The sequence below is a fragment of the Odocoileus virginianus genome, chromosome 29 (genome assembly GCF_023699985.2).
Source record: "Odocoileus virginianus isolate 20LAN1187 ecotype Illinois chromosome 29, Ovbor_1.2, whole genome shotgun sequence".
NCBI classification, from domain to species: Eukaryota; Metazoa; Chordata; class Mammalia; order Artiodactyla; family Cervidae; genus Odocoileus; species Odocoileus virginianus.
Window position 1 is genome coordinate 29,645,371 of NC_069702.1, and position 22,827 is coordinate 29,668,197.

At 37.5% G+C, this 22,827-nt stretch overlaps 1 protein-coding gene and 1 long non-coding RNA gene across 3 annotated transcripts in view; one reads left to right on the forward strand and one right to left on the reverse strand.

Annotated features, from left to right (window-relative positions):
- The window catches only part of LOC110124831 (uncharacterized), a 73,365-nt gene that overhangs the window by 892 nt on the left and 49,646 nt on the right, over positions 1 to 22,827 (forward strand). The window lies entirely within an intron of this gene.
- On the reverse strand, positions 242 to 18,063 carry AMBN (ameloblastin). 2 transcript variants are annotated; one of them, XM_070458002.1, is made up of 11 exons: positions 17,862 to 18,063; positions 10,809 to 10,877; positions 8,825 to 8,875; positions 7,492 to 7,539; positions 6,855 to 6,965; positions 5,166 to 5,357; positions 4,109 to 4,147; positions 3,783 to 3,842; positions 3,643 to 3,687; positions 3,194 to 3,238; positions 242 to 1,353 (listed from the first exon to the last, which is right to left on the reverse strand). In XM_070458002.1, exons 1-11 carry the CDS (start codon positions 17,862 to 17,864, stop codon positions 805 to 807), a joined length of 1,212 nt encoding a protein of 403 aa, XP_070314103.1. In that variant the 5' UTR covers positions 17,865 to 18,063; the 3' UTR covers positions 242 to 804. The 2 variants fall into 2 exon arrangements, with proteins under 2 accessions (XP_070314103.1, XP_070314102.1); XM_070458001.1 differs by having other exon boundaries at positions 5,166 to 5,402.

The following is a 22,827-nucleotide window of genomic DNA, read 5'->3' on the forward strand; positions in this document are numbered from 1 at the left end:
GATTTTTGTTATTACTGTGGTTGTTTGTCTACTTGTCAATCACCCCTGTTGAAAGCTCAGAGGAAGGGGCTGTGTCCCTGTTCCCTAGCACAGTGCCGAGGGCATCGGTAGATACTCAATAAACTTGCCAGGAAAGGAAAACAAGTTGAATAAAATGAGTTAAAGGGTAGCAAATGCAGGGCATGAGTATGCTTCTCTTAACCATTTAAACATATGTAAATAATAAGCGTATAATTCCTGATATTTTCAGTGAGAAAAATTCTTTATTTAAAATAGGCTAGATGTTTTTACTAGATTAAATAAAATACTCTACAAATGAGAATTTTAAATCCAGTAAACCAAACCCAGTAATACCAGTCAGGGATTATCGACCAGTCCCTGTTTAATAATGTTTGAATGAAATAACTTATAATTCTAAGAATATGTGCCTTTGCTTAAAGAAAAATTTCCAAAGTAGTGTCACATTTCCTGGATATAACAGTGTTATGCTAGCAGGAGAAATTCTGTAATGCCAAGATAGCTAAGAAACAGTGATTTTCAAATGCAGAGACCCTTTGACTTGCTCTGATGTTATTAATAGTATTTCTAAATCACAGAGACAGGCGGCACATTTTATTTCAATAAGAGAATGAAAGCAAGAAGGGGACCTACACTATTTCTAGCCACTTGTATTTATTAATATGTGTTTAGCACTTTTAATGCCTTTGCTGCAGAAGGGTAATAAGTGTTTTCACAAACAGATATGCTATGGGGACAAAGCTGGGGAGCTTGTGCATACAGAAAGTAGCCGATATCTCCAGACTCTCAGGGCTCTTGGAAATGCCACGCATCATGCTTGATTTGGGGCTGCTGGGCCTTGTTTCTTGGCATCAATGTGTGCTGAGTGTCAGGGGTTGCTGTGGAGTCCACAGTCGTTTCTTCCTGGAGACCCAGAGTTGTGGTCTCATCAGCACCGTAGGTCTCATAAACCTCAGCTAATCCAGGGGTCATCAGTGGGTCGGCAGCTGCTGGGGTGACTCCCCTAAGGAATCCCCTGATGCGCCCTGCAGGGCCCCTTGCCAGGTTGGGAATATTGCCCTCAGGATTAGCAAGGAGCCCTCCGAGGGTACCAGGTGCTAGCTCTGAAAGGAGAGCTGGGCTTTCTGGATCGGCTAGGTGGGCCTCCGGCACAGGGGAGTCTTGTGCACCTCCTTCTCCCTTCTCTGGGCCTTTGGTTGCAGCGACTGGGGAGTCAAACTCCAGAGTAAAGTCCCCACCCATGTCTGGGTTCTGGGGCATCCCTCCAAGGCTGGGCCTCATGCCTCCAAATCCTGGGAATATGGCTCCATAGGCCACGGGGCCTCCTCTTCCTCCCTGGAAAAAATCATTTACCAAAAACACTATGGTCACGTACTGTTAACTATTCCATGTAATTATATCTGGTCAAATTCACTGAGAAGCCACAAAAAAACTGATAGGGAACAGGGAATTGGCTGACAGCTTTGTGTAAGCACACTTCTCGCTAAATTGACTTCTGCATTTTTCTGAGTGGGGTGCTCACTTCTTTGAAAGGGAGATGAAGACCCTTTGAATGTTTGCTGAAAGGGAAGAAGAGAAGCAGGGAAGTAGGGAAGAACCACGTCTACAGGCAAAAGGTAGTTTGAATTTAGTTTTAAGAAAACAATAAGCAGCTGAAATGGGCAGTACCGTCGTAAAACAAACAAATCTGATCCATTCCTAAACTGGTTGAGCAGAGTTTTGGAGGACCTTGTCAATATCATTTCTCAGTATCTCTCAAATTAATGAAGCCCCATGTAATATTTTTTCTTTTATTTTTTCTTCCTTCCTTCTTTCATTCTTCTTCCCCTCCTTCCTTCTTTCCTCTGGAGAAATGGTAACATTTTCTTCCTGTGGACAGTTAAAATTCTAGAACTGACCATGTTTCCTTTTCTTCCTTTGTTGCAAAACACTTCAGAACCAAAATCTTGGGCTACTTACAATGGTTGTGCATGGCCTTGTAACTTACATATCTGTATTCTCATTTTGACTCATTTTAAAATTCTATCTTCAGTTTTTTTGTGTGTGTGATATTTATTGTCTTTTTTATAAGCTACAGGAAAATCTTTTAAGATTGAGGCAGAATATAAATAAATTAATTAAAATTATAAAATGAAAATTGACACTTGAATTTTCAACCTGTTTTGTAGAGTCAGTTATGTATGTTGTGTTATGTAGAGTCCGTACTTTTCCCTCTTACCTTTTCCTGGCTCTCCACTCTCATATTTTCACATCATTTCCTCCAGAGATGGTACTGTGAACCCCTGGGCTGTGACCCTTATCACATAATTTTCACATTTTCTGCTCTGATATCTATTTTTCCCACTGATTAGTCTGTAAACTCCTTGAGATCAGAAACCTTATTTTATTTAACTTATCTCCAGAAGATCTTTTTAAGTGTCTCACTCACAGAAGGCATTCAATAATTTGAGATTCGAGTTTTCTTTTAATGATAGCATGCTTTTGTGTATTTATTAATTTGACATGATCTGTATTTATTAATTTGATATGATTTGATAATGATTTGTTACTTTGGTATGGTTTTGTTTTGTGTTCTAACAGATATAACATAGAAATTTCTGAGAGAAAAAGTCCAATTGTGAGTCTGTTGATCTCAAATTTTAAAGTTGTAATATGCATGGATAATGATAACAGTAAGAATATACTTGACTTAAGTCATTAATGTACTTGGAATTTTACAATAATCAAATTTTAAATTTGGTTAATTTTTTTTTTTGATCTCTCAATTTTGAGGTCTAAATGATTTGTTATTTTGTTGAGTTTGTTGTTTTGAGAGGTTAAATGGTCTGAGAAGTAAGGGGAACTTCATGCATCATGTGTTTCTTTTTTGGCTTGAAGCATTTGCTGTTCAATAATGATGGCTTTTCAAGAGATGTTGCTCCTGTGCTCCGTGCATTCAAGAAATGGGGCAAAATCCTATGTGCAAGAATGCTCATCACTCAGAAACAGTTATATGGGAAATGTGATGATTCTTTGCATGCTGCTTCAGAATCCAGCTTTTAGGTTTGGAGTGGAACAACCTGAGTCCCATGTTGTATATTCAGTTACACTCATGGCCAATGCCTCTTGAAGCCAGTCATCTGCGACTGTTCTCCCTTGGCCACTGTTTTAAGAAGAGTTTGAAGACATTACTCACCCCCATTTCTTCTGAGCTCATGATGCCAAGTCTGGCAGGAGCGTTCTGTTCAAAAAGAAACGCTGAATCATATTATGAACCAGCTGACTCCTATTATCTTTGTAGATACTCAAGAAAAAAGTCAATTGGTCTTTCCTTAAACTTTAATATTAATGCTGTGTCCAGAGGTGGAGTAAAGTGGAGAGACGAATCATTATTGAATAAAAGTAGCCAATTTGGATATTCTGATAGAAAATTTATTTACCTTTTCTTTAATGTCATTGTGTGTGTGTGTGTGTGTGTGTTTGTATGCTTGGCCAGAATCATCCAAATAGGAAGAGTGCCTCCTTGCCATTTCGGTTGCTAACTTCGGCAGTCAGAAAATATGGGATCTGTTGTTGGAGACCTGGATTTTATAATATTATCTCCTAAGGTAACACTAAATTAACTAAAATAGGATAAAGACTTACCAGTTGATTTGCTCCGTAGGTCACGTAAAATATTCCTGGGTAAAGCTAAATATAAATACAATAATCATCACATAATGCATTCCCAAGAGAAAAGTTTTTAAATAAATCACAAACAGAGAAGTGGTATTAAAAAAACTTACTGGAGATGGTTTATTTTGTGTCATTGGTCCCCGAGATATCAAATGGGCTATTGGAAATATCTTTAAATGGTAGAAAGAGAATAAGCAATTCATATTTGCTATAACACAGCAAACCTCCCATTATAGACATTTCTAAGAGTTATATGAAATACATTTTCAGATGAACTACTATGATAAATATTCAGTGTTTAATATTTAAGAAAACAAAGCAACCCATTATACTTCATATTTATGAATAAATGGGACAATTAAAATTTTTTACTCTTCTTCCTTAAAGTATAGAGATGTATTCCCCAAGAAAGTATCTTATTGAGATTTGTACTTACCGGTGGATCTTGTGGATCAGCAAAATCCATTCCTGGTAGCTGCATTACAGATAAATATTAAAATTACTGAGCAATCAGAATAGACAAAATGAACTTAAAGGGTTCTGATCCTTTTTACGACTACATAAATAAGCAATCTAAAATGAATTTCCATGTTTTTAGTTTTGTTTCAGCTTGGAGGATGCAACCTACAAGATACGGTTGCCCCTCAAGTGCGCAGCAAGGGGATGTGTCATGTCTGTCACGAGTTTGTTTGGTTTTGCAGCATAGAAACTAATGAATTTTGGGATCAGAGCCTGCCAGGTTGGTTTGAATCCTGGCCTTGTCACTTAATTTTTGTGTGATACTGGGAAAATTTTATAACCTCTCAGTGTCTGGGTTTTTATTCCCTCTTTAAAAAAGGATGATAATACCTATCTTTATAGGATGGGAGTCAGGATGATATCGGAGAATGTTAAATGCCTGCAAAATACTAGTTACATGGTAACTTCCTTTCTGTCCATTGCTCTTTTCTCTATATTATCACATGATACTTTGGCTTGATTGTCTTCTCTACCACCAGATAGGAGTATCTCACCCCATGAGACAGGGAAGCCTGGTGTGCACAGTTCATGGCGTCGCAAAGAGTCAGGCACGACTAAACTACTAAACTACAAAAACAGCTACTAGACAGAGAACTAGTAATGCAGCACTACTACTTGCAATGCTGACAGATCAATCACTTTTCTCAGTCTTCTAGCACTGAAAAAGAGGTTGATGATAGGAAGCCCAGACTTCTCTGGACAATCCTAGTTTCAGTGAAAGCTTTCACTTTTGCAACTAGGAGACCAGTTTTATAGGAACAGGATCTTTTAGAATCCGTAACCCCTATCTCAGATGGCAGAGGGTAGGAATGGATATCTGTGTTCTACTCCCAAATACGTCAATTGCTTGGATACATATTTGTATTTTCGTGCGTTATACCCAAAGCTCTGATTATTTAAATGTGCTCTGCCAGTTGGTTTTCTTTCACTAAGTTAATGGATGATCCTGACAGGACTTCAGAGAAAGGAGGTACCTCGGTCGTTGGTGGCTTTTCTGATGGCGCCACCTGCTGTTCAACCATTGGCCCCTCTGCTTGCTGCAAGGGCGGATGTCCCTGGTAAATCGGAGGCTGAGGTACGCCCTTCTGGACTCCGTTCTGGATGGAGGTGACAACGTTGGGCTGGAGGAAAGGTTTCTGTCCTGGCTGTTGAGGCTGCAGGGATGGCTGCGATGGGAGAGGTGGGGGATGCACAGGCAAAGAATATTCATACTGCAGAGAAATTTGAAAGGAGCGTCAGGAAGCGATGGCTCGCTGAACTGTGGGGTCTAGACTTTCTAAAGCGAAAGGTCTTGGGGAACTTTGTACTTGCAGGCGAGTCTGTGGGGCTTGCCGTGAAGTTGTGTTATATAGAAAGCTCCTGCTTGCTTGAAGGCAGTGTTATCTGGGGAAGATTGGTAGGTGTCTACCGCCCCTGCTCCCGCTGGGACTGACCACCACTGCTCATGTAGGTGGGAAGCTATGTGACTTCTGCGTAGAAGGAGCCAGTTTCTCCTCTGGGTTCCTGCAACTGCCTCTGTGCATTTCTGTGTTACCACCTTCTCAGTGGATTACAATGATTTATGCCATGTCTTTATCCCTTATTCAACTACTATAGAATACTCTGTCTTATTTATCTTCATAGTCCCAGGACTTAACTAGCTTCTAAGTTCCTGGCACATGATAGATGATAAATTTTTTTGGAAAGAGAAAGGATAACCAAATAAAATACCAATCGAATTCTTGCATCATGAATTCAATTTGGAAATAATCACGTGGAGAAAGAATCACCCTTAACATAATTTACTGTCCCACTAAATGTAGCTTGGTCAGTAATGATGTTTATTGTGGAAAATCATCTGAAATCAAAGCTTCCTGTTCAGGCAACCATGGTTGGTTGCTCCTCTTTGAAATGACCTGTTGTGAATAAATCCCTATGATTTTTAAATTGGTTGCAACCACTTCAAAGTGGCTTAGAAGTTTCACCACAGTGTGAACTCTGCTTTACCTCTTCAAGCATTTCCCATCTCGAAACTTCCAGGCTTTCATTAGTACTTACACTTCATTCATTACTTGTGCCTCACAGCTCAGCACCTTGTAATGTGGTTGTTTTGTCTTTTCTCCTAATCTGATGTGAAATTTCATAAACTTTACAGCCATTCTTAAATGACTTCACTTTCATTCCCAATCTATGGAGTGAAAGCCAATCTATCATTTGGCTTATGTATTTACTAGGCACCAAATAATAATAAACTGATTAATATATTTATTAATTGCTATAGGGTTCGTGGTGTTTTAACTAGGACTTTGGCATCATTTTAAATGTGTCTTTTAGTTTTTAGGGAATCTTGACTAAAATTAGATTTTTCCAGGATATAGCTGGCTTTCATTTTGAGTCTGGTTTATTTACTTTTACTGTTCATATCTTTAACATAGGTCTCTTTTATTTTGGAAGTCATATCTTCCTATTTGAAATAGATATACAAAATGGGTTGAAATTCTGGACCATTTCATTTTAAATTTTCCTAAGTGCTAAAAACAGTTATAGATTTTGATTTATTTTATTTGTTTTTTTTTATTCATTACTATTACCTGTCTGGGGTTAGTATAGGACAACTTAGAGAAAGCAAGCAGAGGAATATGTTAAAGATTGAAGTTTCAGACACGTTGATGCAACTAACTTACCTGTTGAGTTTCATGTTCCCTTGGTCTCATCCATGGGAAGGAGGAATGTGGTGGGAGAAGACCATTCATCCACAAAGAATTAAATGATTTCCCAAAGCCAAATCTTGAATACTAAAGACATGGAGAAAAAAAAAAGTATGATTATATTTCACTGTTGTCTTGGTTTTCATTTTCTAAAAAAAAATCACAGAAAGTGCAGAAATAGCAAAAGTAAGAGTGATATTCATTAATGTGGATAGGTAAGTCTTCCAGTAGATTTGCTTTCCATTCTGAGCCAGTCTGCAATATTTCCATAAACTTGCTTGAGATTTTGCTTTTTTAAAAGCATTCATATTTTGGGCTGTATAATGAAATTGATAATACAAAAAAGAATTTTTTTTGCACTAAAGAAAAATCAACATTATTTTTATTTTTCCCTACTATCCATACCTATCCTAGGTCCTATATCCCTATCCTATATCCCTACCATCCTAGGTCCTTATTTTGTTTTAGGTTATTTCAGTTACTCTTTGCTCTTTTAGTAGTTAGGATATTTTTTATTCACAAACAAATTTTATGAATTACCATGCTGCTGATAATATCACTGCCACAAATACCATGAATATTTGCAATGAGAAATATTTGAAAATATGATTACCTGAGAAAGCATGTTTAATCCCTGCAGACTTCCCAACTGTCTCATTGTCTATCAAGAAAAGGAAAAGTCAGTTAGTATTTGCCACATATGTTCCTTTTGTGTATGACACAATTGATTTTTCAACATATCATAATATTAAGACAAAGTTTGGGGTGGGTCAATTTGAATAAGATAGGAGACACAAATCATCACTAAAAAGTGGAAATGTTAAATATGATTCTGCCATTGTTGTTATTATTGCTATTAAAATAGTGAGCTTACTTTTTATCATTAATTAAAAGAGAGATAATATCCTTTAAGTGGAAGTCATATTGAAACATGGGAAAATAGCCCATTCAATTGAAATATCAATGTAATCATGAAGACATTGTCTCATTGACTCTTTTCCTCCCATTTAATTTACTTTGCCTTTTACAAATCCAGCCCAAAGAGAAATTTGGAAAAAAAAACCACACACACAGGCAAACAAACTAAAGCAAATCAAAACAAAACAACCCTACCTATTTCCCAAGTTAAAAAAAAAGCCCTCAAAATAATAAATATAAAAAATACTCGGGAAAATGGTAAGTATCTAGATAGATGGTCAAGAATGCTGCCAATTCTACAGAAAGTCAGTTTCATTTTTTCCAGGGGAGAGGTTTAGAAGGCTTTGAGTTGAGGTTAAGCTAGAAAGTAAGAAAAAAAGTAACTCAGTGAAACTAGCTTCCATGTGAAAAAATCTTATAGCACATACAAGTATTGATTACCCTCAGACTGTCATGATATAAATCAATTTTGTAAGACCTTGTGAAAAATTTTTAATCTCATAAACACTTTTCTATTCTTAACTGTGTATGTTTTCTACTGATACCTGAAACATTTCTATTTTGTTGGGATTTTCTAAGCAGAGTATATATTAGTTATAAGAACTGCAATAAGACAGAGTCTATGCAGGAGGTAGCATCTTACAGTGTTAATGTGGTTTACAGTCCTCATAAACAATTAAATTTTGTAAGATAAACTTTCCTCATGGGAACTCTGTCATACACTGTAATGAGAAGGAACTAAGTATAAACTATTTGTGAATTCAGAACAATGTGTTTTAATTAATGTATTAGTATTAAATATTAGTATTGCTTTGATTTGCATACAGATGGTGTTCTAAAGACCAAAACACCTGAAAATTTAAAACTGCAGTAAAATTATAAGGTGAGGCTCTTATAAATGTAATAAACTTCTCTAGAACTTCACAGGACAACCACTGACTTCTGGCTCAGAAAACTAAGAAACAGCCCTCTCTTATCAGAAACAAACCAATGTAATGATTATATGTAAATACTCTGACAATACATACCTCAAGGCTCAAACTAGCCATGCCTGGTATCCCAGGTTGTTGAGGAAACGCCTAAATGGAAATAAGAATAATTGGTGTTCTCTTTCAAGAGAAACTCCCCCGCACCCTGTTTTGTTTTTTTTTTTAAATGATGAGAAACTTCCTTACACACTGAACACAGAAAAACACACGAGTATGTAGTTTTCCTTTGTGTGCAAGAATTTCAGGAACATTTTTCTGAGCATATGTTATCCACTTCTTACTGTCTAACACAGGGAAAATCCCGCCATCTGAATCATGGTGCAAATTTCTCCAAATCAGTTTTGCAAATGGATAGAAGGAAAAGAGCTATAAATGTGTAGCAAATACTCCAAGAAGAGAAAAAATTTAGCTGTGTAGGCAAAAAGAGTGATATGTGTGTGTGGTGAGCAAATTGTTCAGAATTTTAGGGAAAGTGAGAGTTGACCCTTCTTTCTTCCTATTGGCCAGTGTGAAAAAATAACAGGAACATATTCAACTACAGGACAAAGAACACTTTGCTTCTATTTATCCAAGTCATGCATTAATGAACAATATTTACATGAATGTAGATAGAGGATATCTTCCCCAATGGGAAGTAAAAGGAGGACATCTGATTGGGCGGGCAGTCAGTTGACAATCCTAAGCAATTGTTCTCTTTCTCAAAGTGGACCTGATTGACACAGTTGTGGACAGTTAGAGACAAGAGTGTCAGGGTGTTAGATTGACGGGTGGTGGCTGAAGTGACCCCAATGTCAGTATCATACAAAGGTCAGCTAAGGTGGCAGCTTCAGTTTTTAAGTTTTTCTTTCATTTAAAATTCACATTGAGCAATGGAATAGAAACTTTTTATCTGTAGAATGGAGGTTTTCATCCTAGTAGTCAGTTTTCACTGCCACCCCTCTCCTTTCCAAAATATTTTAAGACACCCAAAGAACTTTTATCTCAAAGAACTTAAATATTTAAAGTTCATTTTGAGGCCACTTACAAGTTCTCAAAATAAGAGACCACGTCACATTTATCTTCATGTCTCCAATTCCAGCATGTTGCTGGATTCATGGAAGGTGCTTAGTCAATATTTTCCAAATTCATGTAGGAGCTGAATAAAATCTTCACGTAAACTGAATCACATACTATTGATGGGAGTAGTTCAGTGCTCAAAGGATGGTATTCATATTAAAACATCTCAGTATATGAGAGAATGTGCCAGGGGTAGGACTGAAACACACAATTAGCCCCATTGCCATGGCATGTTTCAATTTAAGAAACTTAAGCTTTTGGTCACCCAATATCTCCCTATAAAGCAATCCTGTTGGTAATTGCTAGCTTCAAATGGGATTATTTAGCTCAGTTTTGTAACCATAGGAATTTGGCTAATATTGTTCTTTTAAAAGTGAAGAAGAAAATGTACCTTTTTTGGAGAAATTTCTTCTTTCCATTTCACTTTCATAATGATAGCAGGTAGTTGATAATAAATCTGTGCTGTGACATCATTGGAGACCACATACATCTTATAACTCTGAGTTGAATAAGACCGAACTCTGAGTTGAATAATAGGAGTTGTCTTTGCAATATTTAAAATATCTTTGTGAATAGGAAAATTACATATTTGGCTATTGCTTTTGGATGGTAAAGCTTCCTCTGTGGCAGAGTGGTAGAGCCTGCGTGCAATGCAGGAGACCCAGGTTCTATCCCTGGGTTGGAAAGATCCCCTGGAGAAGGGAATGGTAACCCACTCAAGTGTTCTTTCCTGGAGAATTCCATGGACAAAGGAACCTTGCAGGCTATAGTCCATGGGGTTGCAAAGAATCAGATAGGCTGAGAAACTAAAACTTTCACTTTTACTTTCTTTTTGGATGGTAAAGGCTGACATCTAGGCACTGGATTAGTCCCAATGAGTCCCTTTGTGGACACTCAGCTAGGTCCTTCAGTGTTGTCTGCTGTCTGGTGATGTCTCTACTAGGGTACCCCCAGAGGACTGACTTACCGGCACTGCAGAACTCATTTTCAGGAGGCACAGGATCAGTATCACGTCCTTCATTTTGAAAAGTGGGATCTGAAACAGAGTTGGATTGGAGAATCAAATCAGATGAATTTTTAATCTCAGAATGGTTTAAAGACAATATTTCCATCAGCCAAATCTCTGCTTTTCCAAACGACTAGGTTCAAAAACAAAACAACTAAATATTGCTAAATAGCTAATTTTTAGAATGAATTGATGAAGAATTTAAAAATTTCTGAGTGCCTTTTTTTTTTTTTTTTTTAGCAAAGCTACCACCTAAATGAACATTGGGGGCACTTCCATGAATATTCTATAATTTCATTTCATAAAATATATTATGAATTAAAAAATCCCTTCCACTATGTGAAATGTTCATCTATAAAGTTTGAGTTACAGAATTTTATACTTTGTTTCCTTCCAGAGTAAATTTTGAAATGCATTCAAACAACAGTCATTTCATAACAAGCCTTTATGTGCGGGTATAAAGGGTATACCATTCTATGTTTAGCTTATCCAGGAAACCATGCCAAAAATGATCTTTTAAAAATAAAAATGAACTAAATATTTTAATTTCCTTTGATATTAGTGTAAAATATGTCTCTAAATAGAGTTTTCCTCTTTCTAAATTGAATTCTCTCTCATTTATTCTGTGAATTCAAATGGCACTTTACATTTACACAAACAGAAATCTGACTAGTCAAGAGATTTGCTCAACTTCTATACTTTTCCAAATTAGATACTGTTATTAATAATCACAAATAACAAAAAAGTAAAAAGATAAGTCTTTTCCCTTAGCTGAAAGGGTATTAGGCATGTCTTCTTGGGAACATGCTAATAATGGTTCACCATAAGCTACTATTCAGTTTATGGTGACAAATGAAGACAAAAGCTGCCTGGAGATAGGAGAAAAGAACTTACAGGAATCACATGGAAATCATAAAATCACATTTTACCTTCAATGCTGGCATGCACTGTGCTCTCAGGGCCTTGCGATGCCAACCAAGATAGTTCTAAGAAAAGAAGATTAAAATTTTTTTCTGGACTGTGCCTGGGACTCACTCTGTATCTCTCATTCAGGGAAGACCTGAAACCTTTATTTAAAGTGCCAATCCACCAATCAAAGTGAAGCTCAATGGGAGGAAAAAAAAAACTGTAACAGCTCCACTCCTGCAATTAACCCACACCCTTTTATTTCATGCGAGGAGACTGGTCCAGTGGAGTCTCATTATTTTTAATTGTAACTCAACCCCTGTATTTATTCAGAGAACTCGATTGCAGGGAAGACAGTGAAGGAATAATGAACATAAACTCTGAAGACAATCATTTTGGTGAGCTGGGGGAAATATATGTAAAATAGGGGTTAAATAAACCATTATCTGTTTTGTGTAGGTTTTTAATCTTCAGGTAAAGCTAGTGACCCAGTGCCAGTATTCTCAAGAGTTTCACCTTCATATTTGTTGTGATAAAAGTAACTCCTTTCCTTTCCCCTCAACATATACACACCCTAGAAGGAAACACTGAAATAACTTTCTGGGCCTGGAAGAGAGGATAAAAACACTAGATGGATAATGAATGTTATGATTTTTTCCTCAGAGGTTCCTAGATATTTTCATATCTGAAGACAATAGACTAGAGACAGCCAAACTTTTGCAAAAAATTCAGCTGGACCCTCTGAAATAATCATCTCAGGTGAACCTTCAGTGCCTGGACATTGCAGGCAGAGGGACATAAATCAGGATATTCTCATGAACCAATGGACTCCATGGGCACTACTCTCAGTTCATTCTTTAGATAGAACCATTTTCAGGCATTTAGTATTCAACCAGGTTAGTAAGTCATATCTGTGTCACTTAATCAACCAACATCAACATGAATGGGATTTTCTCTGTGAATAGATAAGAATGTCTTGGAAATGGATTGAACTTTAGCTGCTTTTGCTATTTCTCTGCCCCTCCTTGGCTTTCCAAGAGTATGATTTCAGATGTGGTAGAGATAAGCATTTAGGACTACTTTCTTGAGAAAGGATGAGTAAGCACACTCTTCAAGGAAGCAGAGATCTTGCCAATTACAGGGAACATTGAGGAAGCTGGTATTTGGGGAGAAAGATTTCTTCATACCCAAGCTAGGTCTAATGGTATCAAATAATGTTATCTAAGAAGCTGTGCCTAAAAAAATTCATTTGCCATTGATGAGAGATTTTAGGAGGCAAAGAAGAATCTGAATATATTTTATGAAGAGCAGAATGTTCTTGAAGTGAATGTTTTTTTTTTTTTTTTGGTCTCTGTTACTCTTGTTATTCCAGCTCTGGTGCTTGATCGAGACTCTTAATCTCTCTGAGCTCCACTTTCTTCCTCTGTTGTTCAGTCGCTCAGTCATGTCCAATTCTCTGCAACTCCATGGACTGCAGTATGCCAGGCTTTCCTGTCCTTCACTATCTCCTGGAATTTGCTCAAACTCGTGTCCTTTGAGTCAATGATGCCATCTGAGCATCTCATCCTCAGTCTCCCCCTTCTCCTCCTGCCCTCAATCTTTCCCAGCATCAGAATTTTTTTCCCAGTGAGTGGACTCTTTGCACCAGGTGGCCAAAGTATTGGATCTTTAGCTTCAGCATAAGTCCTTCCAATGAATATTCAGGACTGATTTTCTTTAGGATTGACTGGTTTGATATCCTTGCAGTCCAAGGGATCTCAAGAGTCTTCTCCAGCACCACAGCTTGAAAGCATTAATTCTTTGGTGCTCGGCCTTCTTTATGGTCCACCTTTCACGTCTGTACATGACTACTGTAAAAACTATAGTTTTGACCATACGAACCTTTGTTGGCAAAGTGATATCTCTGCTTTGTAATATGCTGTCTAGCTTTGTCATAGCTTTTCTTTGAAGGAGGAAGCATATTTTAATTTCATAACTACAGTCACTGTCTGCAGTGATTTTGGAGCCCAAAAAATAGTCTGTCACTGTTTCCATTTTTTCCCCATCTATTTGCCATGAAGTGATGGGACCAGATGCCATGATCTTAGTTTTTTTGAATGTTGAGTTTTAAGCCAGCTTTTTCACTTTACTCTTTCACCCTCATCAACAGGCTTTTTAGTTCCCCTTTGCTTTTTTCCTCTCTAATGTAGGGATAATATTTACTACCTACCATAGGCTTAGTTCGAAGCTTTGGCAATAAGATCAAGATACAGCAGCTGTCTGGGCTTCCCTGATAGCTCAGTTGGTAAAGAATCTGTCTGCAATGGAGGAGACTCTGGTTATATTCCTGGGTTAGGAAGATTCCCTGGAGAAGGGATAAGCTACCCACTCCAGTATTCTTGGGCTTCCCTTGTGGCTCAGCTGGTAAAGAATCCACCTGAAATGAGGGAGACCTGGGTTCAATCCCTTGGTTGGGAAGATCCCCTGGAGAAGGGAAAGGCTACCCACTCCAGTATTCTGCCCTGGAGAATTCCATGTACTGTCTAGTCCATGGGGTCACAAAGAGTCGGACAAGACTGAGTGACTTTCACTTTCTTTTACAGCAGCTGCCTATAGTGGGTGCTCAATAAATGGGTTGATTGTCCTTCATGTGGAAGAAACTACAATGAAACATAGGACCATGAAGATATCATGTGTGTGTGTATGTGTGTGTGTGTGTGTGTCTTGTCTGTGTGTATTAGAGATGGAGAAGTATTGGTGGTTAGGTCCATGAGCTTCAAGGATGTAGAGAAGGGACCTGATGGAAGGCATTTCCTCTGTATGGAAGTTGATGCTGAATCTATGGGACTAAGCATCCTAATTGACAGCTAAACATGGAAATTGTGTCTTTTACAGTTTATGAGCATGATCATCATTTTGGTAGGACTCATATGTTTTGTCTTACTCTTAAGCCAAATATCCAATATAGGTAATATAGGTAATGTTGCTTTTACCTTTTAAAAAAATGTATTTCATGTTCAGTCCTAGGGTTATTGTCTCCCAGATGTTTGCCTTTTAGTTTTTTTTCCCTTCAGTTTCCTGTATACCAACATCAAGTTTATCTTCCTAAAATATTGGCTTCAGCATTTCCCTGTCTCACTCAAAAACTTTTTAAGGATCCCTAAGGCTACAATGTAAAATTCACCCTCTGTACCTAGACAGTCAAATTAACATTTTAGTTCACCTTTCCAGTCATATCTCCCACTATGGGTATAGTAATAATGATTGTTGTAATCAGTTGAAGTTAGTCTCATTTGTCTCTAGTAAAGTTTTTTTATTTTTGGCTTATGTTACTGGGAAAGTTAGTACATATAATGCTAGTTCATGCTATGCAAAATGTTTTAACCACAAAACATCTGGAAATTAGTGTGAGTATGTGAATACATATCTGATAGTGATTATAGGTGTTAAGGAGGTTACTGCAGCTGATGGAAACTATGTAATGTTGGTCAAGACAGTACCTATATAAAGAACAACCAGAGCCCCAGTTAAAAAAACTATGTCCAAAGCCCAGCAAAAATAAAAAGCCTCAGGATAACAGAAAATCTGAGCACCTGAGGGGACGCATGCCACAGAAAAAGTTATAAAGAAAAATCTAGAGAAAGAAGATCCCATGGATGATGTTATTATAGCAGTTGAGAGAAGAGCTGTTTAAATCCCCTCTGTGACAATGATCATGTGACATTGGGTGAGCTACTCAACTCGAATATATTTAATATTTTCATATAATAATTGAATCTGCAAAATATGGTCTACCATAGAACAGCATGAATTTCTTTTAATTTGAATAGAACACTGAAACAGAATATAGTGCTCAGTGTGTGTGCTTGCTCAGTTGTGTCCGACTCTGTGACCCCATAGACTATAATCCATCAGGCTCTTCTGTCTATGGAATTTTCCAGACAAGAATACTAGAGTGGACTATCATTTCCTATCCCAGGGGATCTTCCCAACCTAGGGATCTAGAGATCGAACACACATCTCTTGCATCTCCTGAACTGGCAGGCAGATTCTTCACCACTGCGCCACCTGGGAAGCCCCTTTAGTGCTCAGCAGACCATCTGATATGAAGGAAATGTTCAATGATCATGAGTTCTTCTTCTTGAAGTAAAGAAACATATATGCTAAAATATGCTTCATATTGAACTCTGGGCCTTGGCTGTGGTTATTCCAGTCACCAGTGGAAACTCTAGCAACTAATTAAAATGTATAGAAATGATTTTGTGTGAACATTCCATATGACAAAATATGGAATTTGATTTTTTTCTTTGTTTTGACACATTGTCCTTTCAACTGTCTATTCCAACCAGAATTGTTTAGTCACTGTCTCCAGAATATGCCATGGTTTTTCTCTTCCTGGGTTTTGAGTGAACCTTTCTCTCTGCCTAGACTCTTTTCTCACCTCTTCACAACTTGTTTTTCAAGTTCTACTCAATTTTTACTTCTTCAGTGATTCCTTCCCCCACCATTCCATTCCTCTGTGATATTCCCTTCTCTGAATTCTAAATAATTATCAGTCATTTGTCAGTAGTTCATACACTACATGGTGACTGTTTATCATAGATCCTTCACATTTTACTTTGCAAATATGGTCCTTGAAATTTTCGGATATGGTTTTCATGTCTTTCAACCATAAAAACATTCCTGTGAGAATAGAAATCACCCATTCCACTATGTTGCATCTTTTGGTTCTATGGTCATCTTGAAAGTGAAAGTTAAAAGTCCCTCAGTCATGTCCGACTCTTTGTGACCCCATGGACTATACAGTCTTGGAATTCTCCAGGCCAGAATACTGGAGTGGGTAGCCTTTCCTTTCTCCAGGGGATCTTCCCAGCCAAGGGATTGAACCCAGGTCTCCCTCATTGCAGGTGGATTCTTTACCAGCTGAGCCACAAGGGAAGCCCAAGAATACTGGGATGGGTAGCTTATCCCTTCTGCAGTGGATCTTCCTGACCGAGGAACCAAACTGGGGTCTCCTGCATTGCAGGCAGATTCTCTACCAACTGAGCTATCAGGGAAGCCCACTATGAACATCATAAGAGGCAATATTTGGAATAGTATTTACCATGGGAAGGCGTTAATTTAGTGTTTTACATGTACTAATTTATTTAATCCTCATAAGGACTTTGTGAAGAAGGTACTATTCTTCCCTTTCTGTTCATGATAAAGCTGATCTATAGAGAAGTGAAGTAAGTTACCTGAAGTGGCAATCAAGTAAGTGGTGGAAGCAGAGTTTAAGACACACACACCTGTTTTTATGCACTGTGCCAATGACATGGACCAATCAACCACTTCAAATAGAAGTAAACTCAACACACTTGTCTGTAGGGAATTTATCAGCTATTTACTCAAAGGAGAGAGAGAGACACAAAAATAATGAAACTTACAACAAACCAACAATAATTTAATTAAAAAGCACATATAATATCAAAAGACAGAGTCCTGCATGGATTAACTGCTGAAATAAGAATGCTACAGAACAGTGATTCTCAATCAAGGATGGTTTTATTGCTCAGGGAGCATTTAGAAATGTCGAGGGAATTGGGATATTATTGTTGTCACAATTTGTAGCAGGGGATGGGGAAGGAAGGATTTGCTATTTGGCATCTAGTGAGTAGAGGCCCGAGATGCTGCTACGTATCCTACAATACACAGGAAAGGCCCCTCCCTGACCAAAAAAATTATCAAGCCCCAAATGTCAACAGTGGTGAGGTTGGGAAACTGCTGTAGAAGATTGCTATAAAATTTTTGAAGTTGGGAGAAATACTTTGAGGCTTTCGGGTCAGATGTGAAGAGAAGAGATTCATGCTGAGCCTTGAAAGAAGGATAAGATTGGCAAGATGCTCAGTCAGTAGCTGGTGACTGAGTGAATAGAGTTATTATGTTTATCAGGGAAAGAATCTGGTGGAGTGTCAGGTATTAAGCTTTAGTGAAAGGGAACAAGGGCAGAAAGGATCATTATGTCAGGGAAGGAATTTTTAAAGCTGATTTTGTATGTTAAAATAATAAAGCAATACTAAAAGTTTCATGGATCTTACACTGAAGTCTACTGTATATAGTACTAATAGCTTATTTGTACTGACCACTTACCATGCTCCCTTGGTGGCTTGGATATGCCTGCACTGCAGGAGACCTGGGTTCACTCTCTGGGTTGGGAAGATCCCCTGGAGAAGAAAATGACTACCCACTCCAGTATTTTTGCCTGGAGAATTCCATGGACAGAGGAACCTGGCAGTCTATAGTCCATGGGGTTGCAAAGAGTCAGATACAACTGAGTGACTAACACACTTACTATGCCCTAGATGCTGTGCTTTATATTTCTTACCTTAAATCATTTTCATGAACACCTCACGAGATAATTATTGTGAAAACTGGGCTTCAGAAAGGGTACTATGTCCTTCAGGGTTAATAAGTAGCCCAGCTGGGAGTCAGTCTCCAAAGACCATGCTCTTGGCTGCTAGGTCACTCATATCGATTGTTAGAGCTTAGTGTTTTATAGGGCTCATTATCATCCTGGCTTAGGCTAACAGTTATATCTGATTTTTAATTCTTAGAAAATATAGATAATAAAATTGGGGGATACCTAATAAATTTTAGGGTTATCTGTTGATACATTGGGCTTCCCTGGTAGCTCAGATAGTAAAGAATCCACCTGTAATGTGGGAGACCTGAATTTAATCCCTGGGTTGGGAAGATCCCCTGGAGAAGGGAAAGGCTACCTACTCCAGTATTCTGGCCTGGAGAATCCCATGGACAGAGAAGCCTGGTGTGCCGCAGTCACAAAAGAGTCGGACACAATGAGTGACTGAACTGAACTGAAGGGATAAATACTGTATTTTAAGTTGCTGGGGTGGTAGCTTCTCAAATTGATGCTTAAGACTCCTACTTTTTGACTTTTGATTGTTTTATCATAAATATTTTAATTAGTAAAGATTTTTAAAATTTATATTTTAAATTATTTTCTTAGTATAATTTACCATGAATAGGATTTCTACCTGAAAGTATGCATATGTTTATGGCTCTTGATAAGTATTGCTGAGTTATCCAAGTTTATATGTTACTAATAATTTATGTGGCTTCCCTGGTGGCTCAGAAGAATTTGTTCTAATTAATTTTTTCCAAAATTTAATACACATAATACAATATTTCATTATTTTGGTTTTTTTGAGGTATAATTTTTGTGTGTGTAATTGACATATATTGGTTCCAGGTATACAACATAATGGTTCAGTATTTGTTTATACTGTGAAGTAATCACTGCAATAAGCCTAGTTAACACCTGTCACCATACATCTTTACAATGTGCTTTTTTCTTATGATGATAACTTGTTGTTTTCATTTATACTTTTTTGATTTATCAAGGCAAAATATTTTCCTCACATATTTATGTTCTAACTATATTTCTAATTTTATAAATTGTTCATGTTTTTGCTCATTATTCTTATCAATGTGTGTATATATCATGAGCACATATTATAAAGCATTTTATATAACATATACATTAATCTCTTTCCATGTTTAATGTAAACTTTTTGATAGACATTTAAAAATATATGTTAAAATCCCTTCCATGTAAAAGCTTTATATTTCATAGGAATTTTTCAGAGTATGCTTCATATATACTTATTGAAATCAGGTTGAACTCATTTTCTGCCCCTCTTTCTTTACATGGTGGATTCCAAAGTCCCATACTTGAAAACTCTGACAATGAACAAATTTGTCATTAGTCCTTTACAAACAAAGGAATTTATAACAGAAACATGTATAACGGGTACAGTAGTTGTTGGCAAATTGCCAAGTAACATACCCACTCGCTTTGTATGTTAAAAACAATGTTTCATTTGTATCTTTTCTGGATTATTATCTGCCAGTTCATATCCATTATAAGCCCGCTTCAGAAGGACTTTCGGAAAAATGAGTTGATCACTAGCCAATACAGAATGACTTCAGGTCTTCATTCATTGACCTTACATGATAACATGATTTAATTTTACAGTAGAAATGGTATTTGTTTTTACTCTGCTCAGGAGAAGGCTCTGGTGTGGATAACTGGAAAGCAAGGCAGGAAACATATCTTGGTGCTAGTTGCTTAACTGCTGAGCTTGTTAAAGAGCATTTAATAGAGGCTCACTATGAACAGAGAGAGATGCTCAAGCTCTGGTTCTTTTTTTAAAAATTAACTAATTAATTTTAATTGGAGGATAATTATCTTACAATATTGCAGTGATTTTTGTTATACAATGACATGAATCAGCTGTGGGTGTACATGTGTCCCCCAGCCTGAACCTTCCTCCCATCTCCTTCCCTACCCCATCCTTCTGGGTTGTCCCAGAGCTCTGGCTTTGAGTGCCCTGCTTCATGCATCAGACTTGCACTGGTCATCTGTTTTTCATATGGTAATATACATGTTTCAATGCTATTCTCTCAAATCCTCTCACCCTCGCCTTCTCCCACAGAGTCCAAAGTCTGTTCCTTATATCTGTGTCTCTTTGCTGCCTTGCACATAGGACCCTCATTACCATCTTTCTAAAGTCCATATATCTGCATTAACGTACAGTATTCATATTTCTCCTGACTTACTTCACTCTGTATAATAGGCTCCAGTTTCATCCACCTCATCAGAATGGACCCAAATGCATTCCTTTTTTATAGCTGAGTAATATTCCATTGTGTATATGTACCACAACTTCCTTATCCATTTGTCTGCCAATGGACATCTAAGTTGCTTCCTTGTCCTAGCTGTTGTAGCCAGTGCTGCAGTGAACACTGGGGTACACGTGTCTCTTTCAATTCTGGTTTCATCAGCGTGTGTGCCCAGCAGTGGGATAGCTGGGTCATATGGCAGATCTATTCCCAGTTTTTTAAGGAATCTCCACACTGTTCTCCATAATGGCTCTACCAGTTTGCATTCCCACAGACAGTTTGAGAGGGTTCCTTTTCCCCCATACCCTCTCTGGAATTTATTGTTTGTAGACTTGTGGATGATGGCTATTCTGACCAGCATGAGATGATACCTCATTGTGGTTTTGATTTGCATTTCTCTAATAATGAGTGATGTTGAGCGTCTTTGCATGTGTTTATTAGTCATCTGTATGTCTTCTTTGGAGAAATGTCTGTTTAGTTCTTTTGCCCGCTTTTTAATTGGGTTGTTTGTTTTTCTGGTATTGAGCTACATGAGCTGCTTGTATATTTTGTAGATTAATTCTTTGTCAGTTGTTTGCTGTTATTTTCTCCCATTCTGAAGACTGCCTTTTCACCTTGCTTATAGATTCCTTTGTTGTACAAAAGCTTTTAAGTTTAATTAGGTCCCGTTTGTTTATTTTTGTTTTTATTTCCATTACTTTGGGAGGTGGGTCATAGAGGATCCTGCTGTGATTTATGTCAGAGAGTGTTCTGCCTGTGTGTTCCTCTAAAAGTTTTATAGTTTCTGGTCTTACGTTTAGATCTTTAATCCAGTTTGAGTTTACTTTTTTGCATGGTGTTAGAAAGTGTTCTAGTTTCATTCTTTTACATGTGGTTGACCTGTTTTCCCAGCACCACTTGTTAAAGAGACTGTTTTTACTTTATTGTATATTTTTGCCTCCTTTGTCAAAGATAAGTTGTCCATAGGTGCGTGGATTTATCTCTGGACTTTCTATTTTGTTCCATTGATCTATATTTTTGTCTTTGTGCCACTACCATACTGTCTTGATGATTGTAGCTTTGTGTATAGTCCGGAGTCAGGAAAGTTGATTCCTCCTATTCCATTCTTCTTTCTCAAGATTGCTTTGGCTAGTCAAGGTTTTTGTGCTTCCATACTAATTATGAAATTATTTTTTCTAGTTCTGTGAAAAATACCATTGGTAACTTGATAGGGATTGCATTGAATTTATAGATTGTTTGGGTAGTATATTCACTATACTGATTCTTTCAATTCATGAACATGGTTTCTCCATCTATTTGTATCATCTTTGATTTCTTTCATCATTGTTTTATAGTTTTATATATATAGATCCTTTGTTTCTCTAGGTAACTTTATTCCTAAGTATTTTATTCTTTTCATTGCAATGGTGAACGGGATTGTTTCCTTAATTTCTCTTTCTGTTTGTTTCATTGTTAGTGTATAGAAATGAAAGGGATTTCTGTGTATTAATTTTATATCCTGTGACTTTACTATATTCATTGATTAGCACTAGTAATTTTCTGTGGTGTCTTTAGGGTTTTCTATGTAGAGGATTATGTCATCTGCAGTGAGAGTTTTACTTCTTTTCCAGTCTGGATCCTTTTTATTTATTTTTCTTCTCTGATTGCTGTGGCTAGGACTTCCAAAACTATGTTGAGTAGTAGTGGTGAGAGTGGGCACCCTCGTCTTGTTCCTGATTTCAGAGGAAATGTCAAGCTCCTGTTCTTAAAAAAATGCTACAAAATAGTTGAAGAAACCATACATGGCATTTTTATGGGGCAATTCTGGCTGGACCTGGTGGTCCAGACTGTAAAGAATCTGCCTGCAATGTGGGAGACCGAGGTTCAACCCCTGGGTCTGGAAGATCCCCGGGAGAAGAGTATGGTTACCCACTCCAGTATTCTTGCCTGGAGAATTTCATAGACAGTAGAGCCTAGTGGGCCACAGTCCATGGGGTCACAAAGAGTCAGACACAACCGAGCAACTAACACACATACACACATTCTGGCTGGGTTCCACAGCCTGAGGGGAACCAAGGCAGAAGCATAGTATAGGTTGGGAGAGATTGCAGTAATCCAGGTGAGAGAAGATGATGGTTTAGGCTGCAATAGTAGCAGTGGAAGTGGTGAAACATGGCTGGACTCTAAGTCATTTTCAAGGTAAATCTGATAGGAGTTATTGCTAGAGTGAATGTAGGGGTGAGAAGGAATCAAGCAAGGGTGGAGAATATTTATCTAGTGCATTTAATTCAAGGGTTATTTATCTTTAGATGCAGCTATCTGGAACATTCAAGCACTTAGAAGTAAGCAAAAAAAGTCTCAAAGCCCACCAAACTAGAGAGCACATAGCCCTAAAGCCTATGTGCTTATAAGAAAATTTTTTCTTAGTTTCTTT

Bases quoted from the DNA above. Each gene is read 5' to 3' on its own strand.
- AMBN (XM_070458001.1), bottom strand. The intron at 5,403-6,854 runs GTAAGTTAGTTG...ATTTCTCTGCAG, and splicing joins GGGAACATGAAACTCAACAG to TATGAATATTCTTTGCCTGT. The intron at 4,148-5,165 runs GTACCTCCTTTC...TCTGTAATGCAG, and splicing joins AAAAGCCACCAACGACCGAG to CTACCAGGAATGGATTTTGC.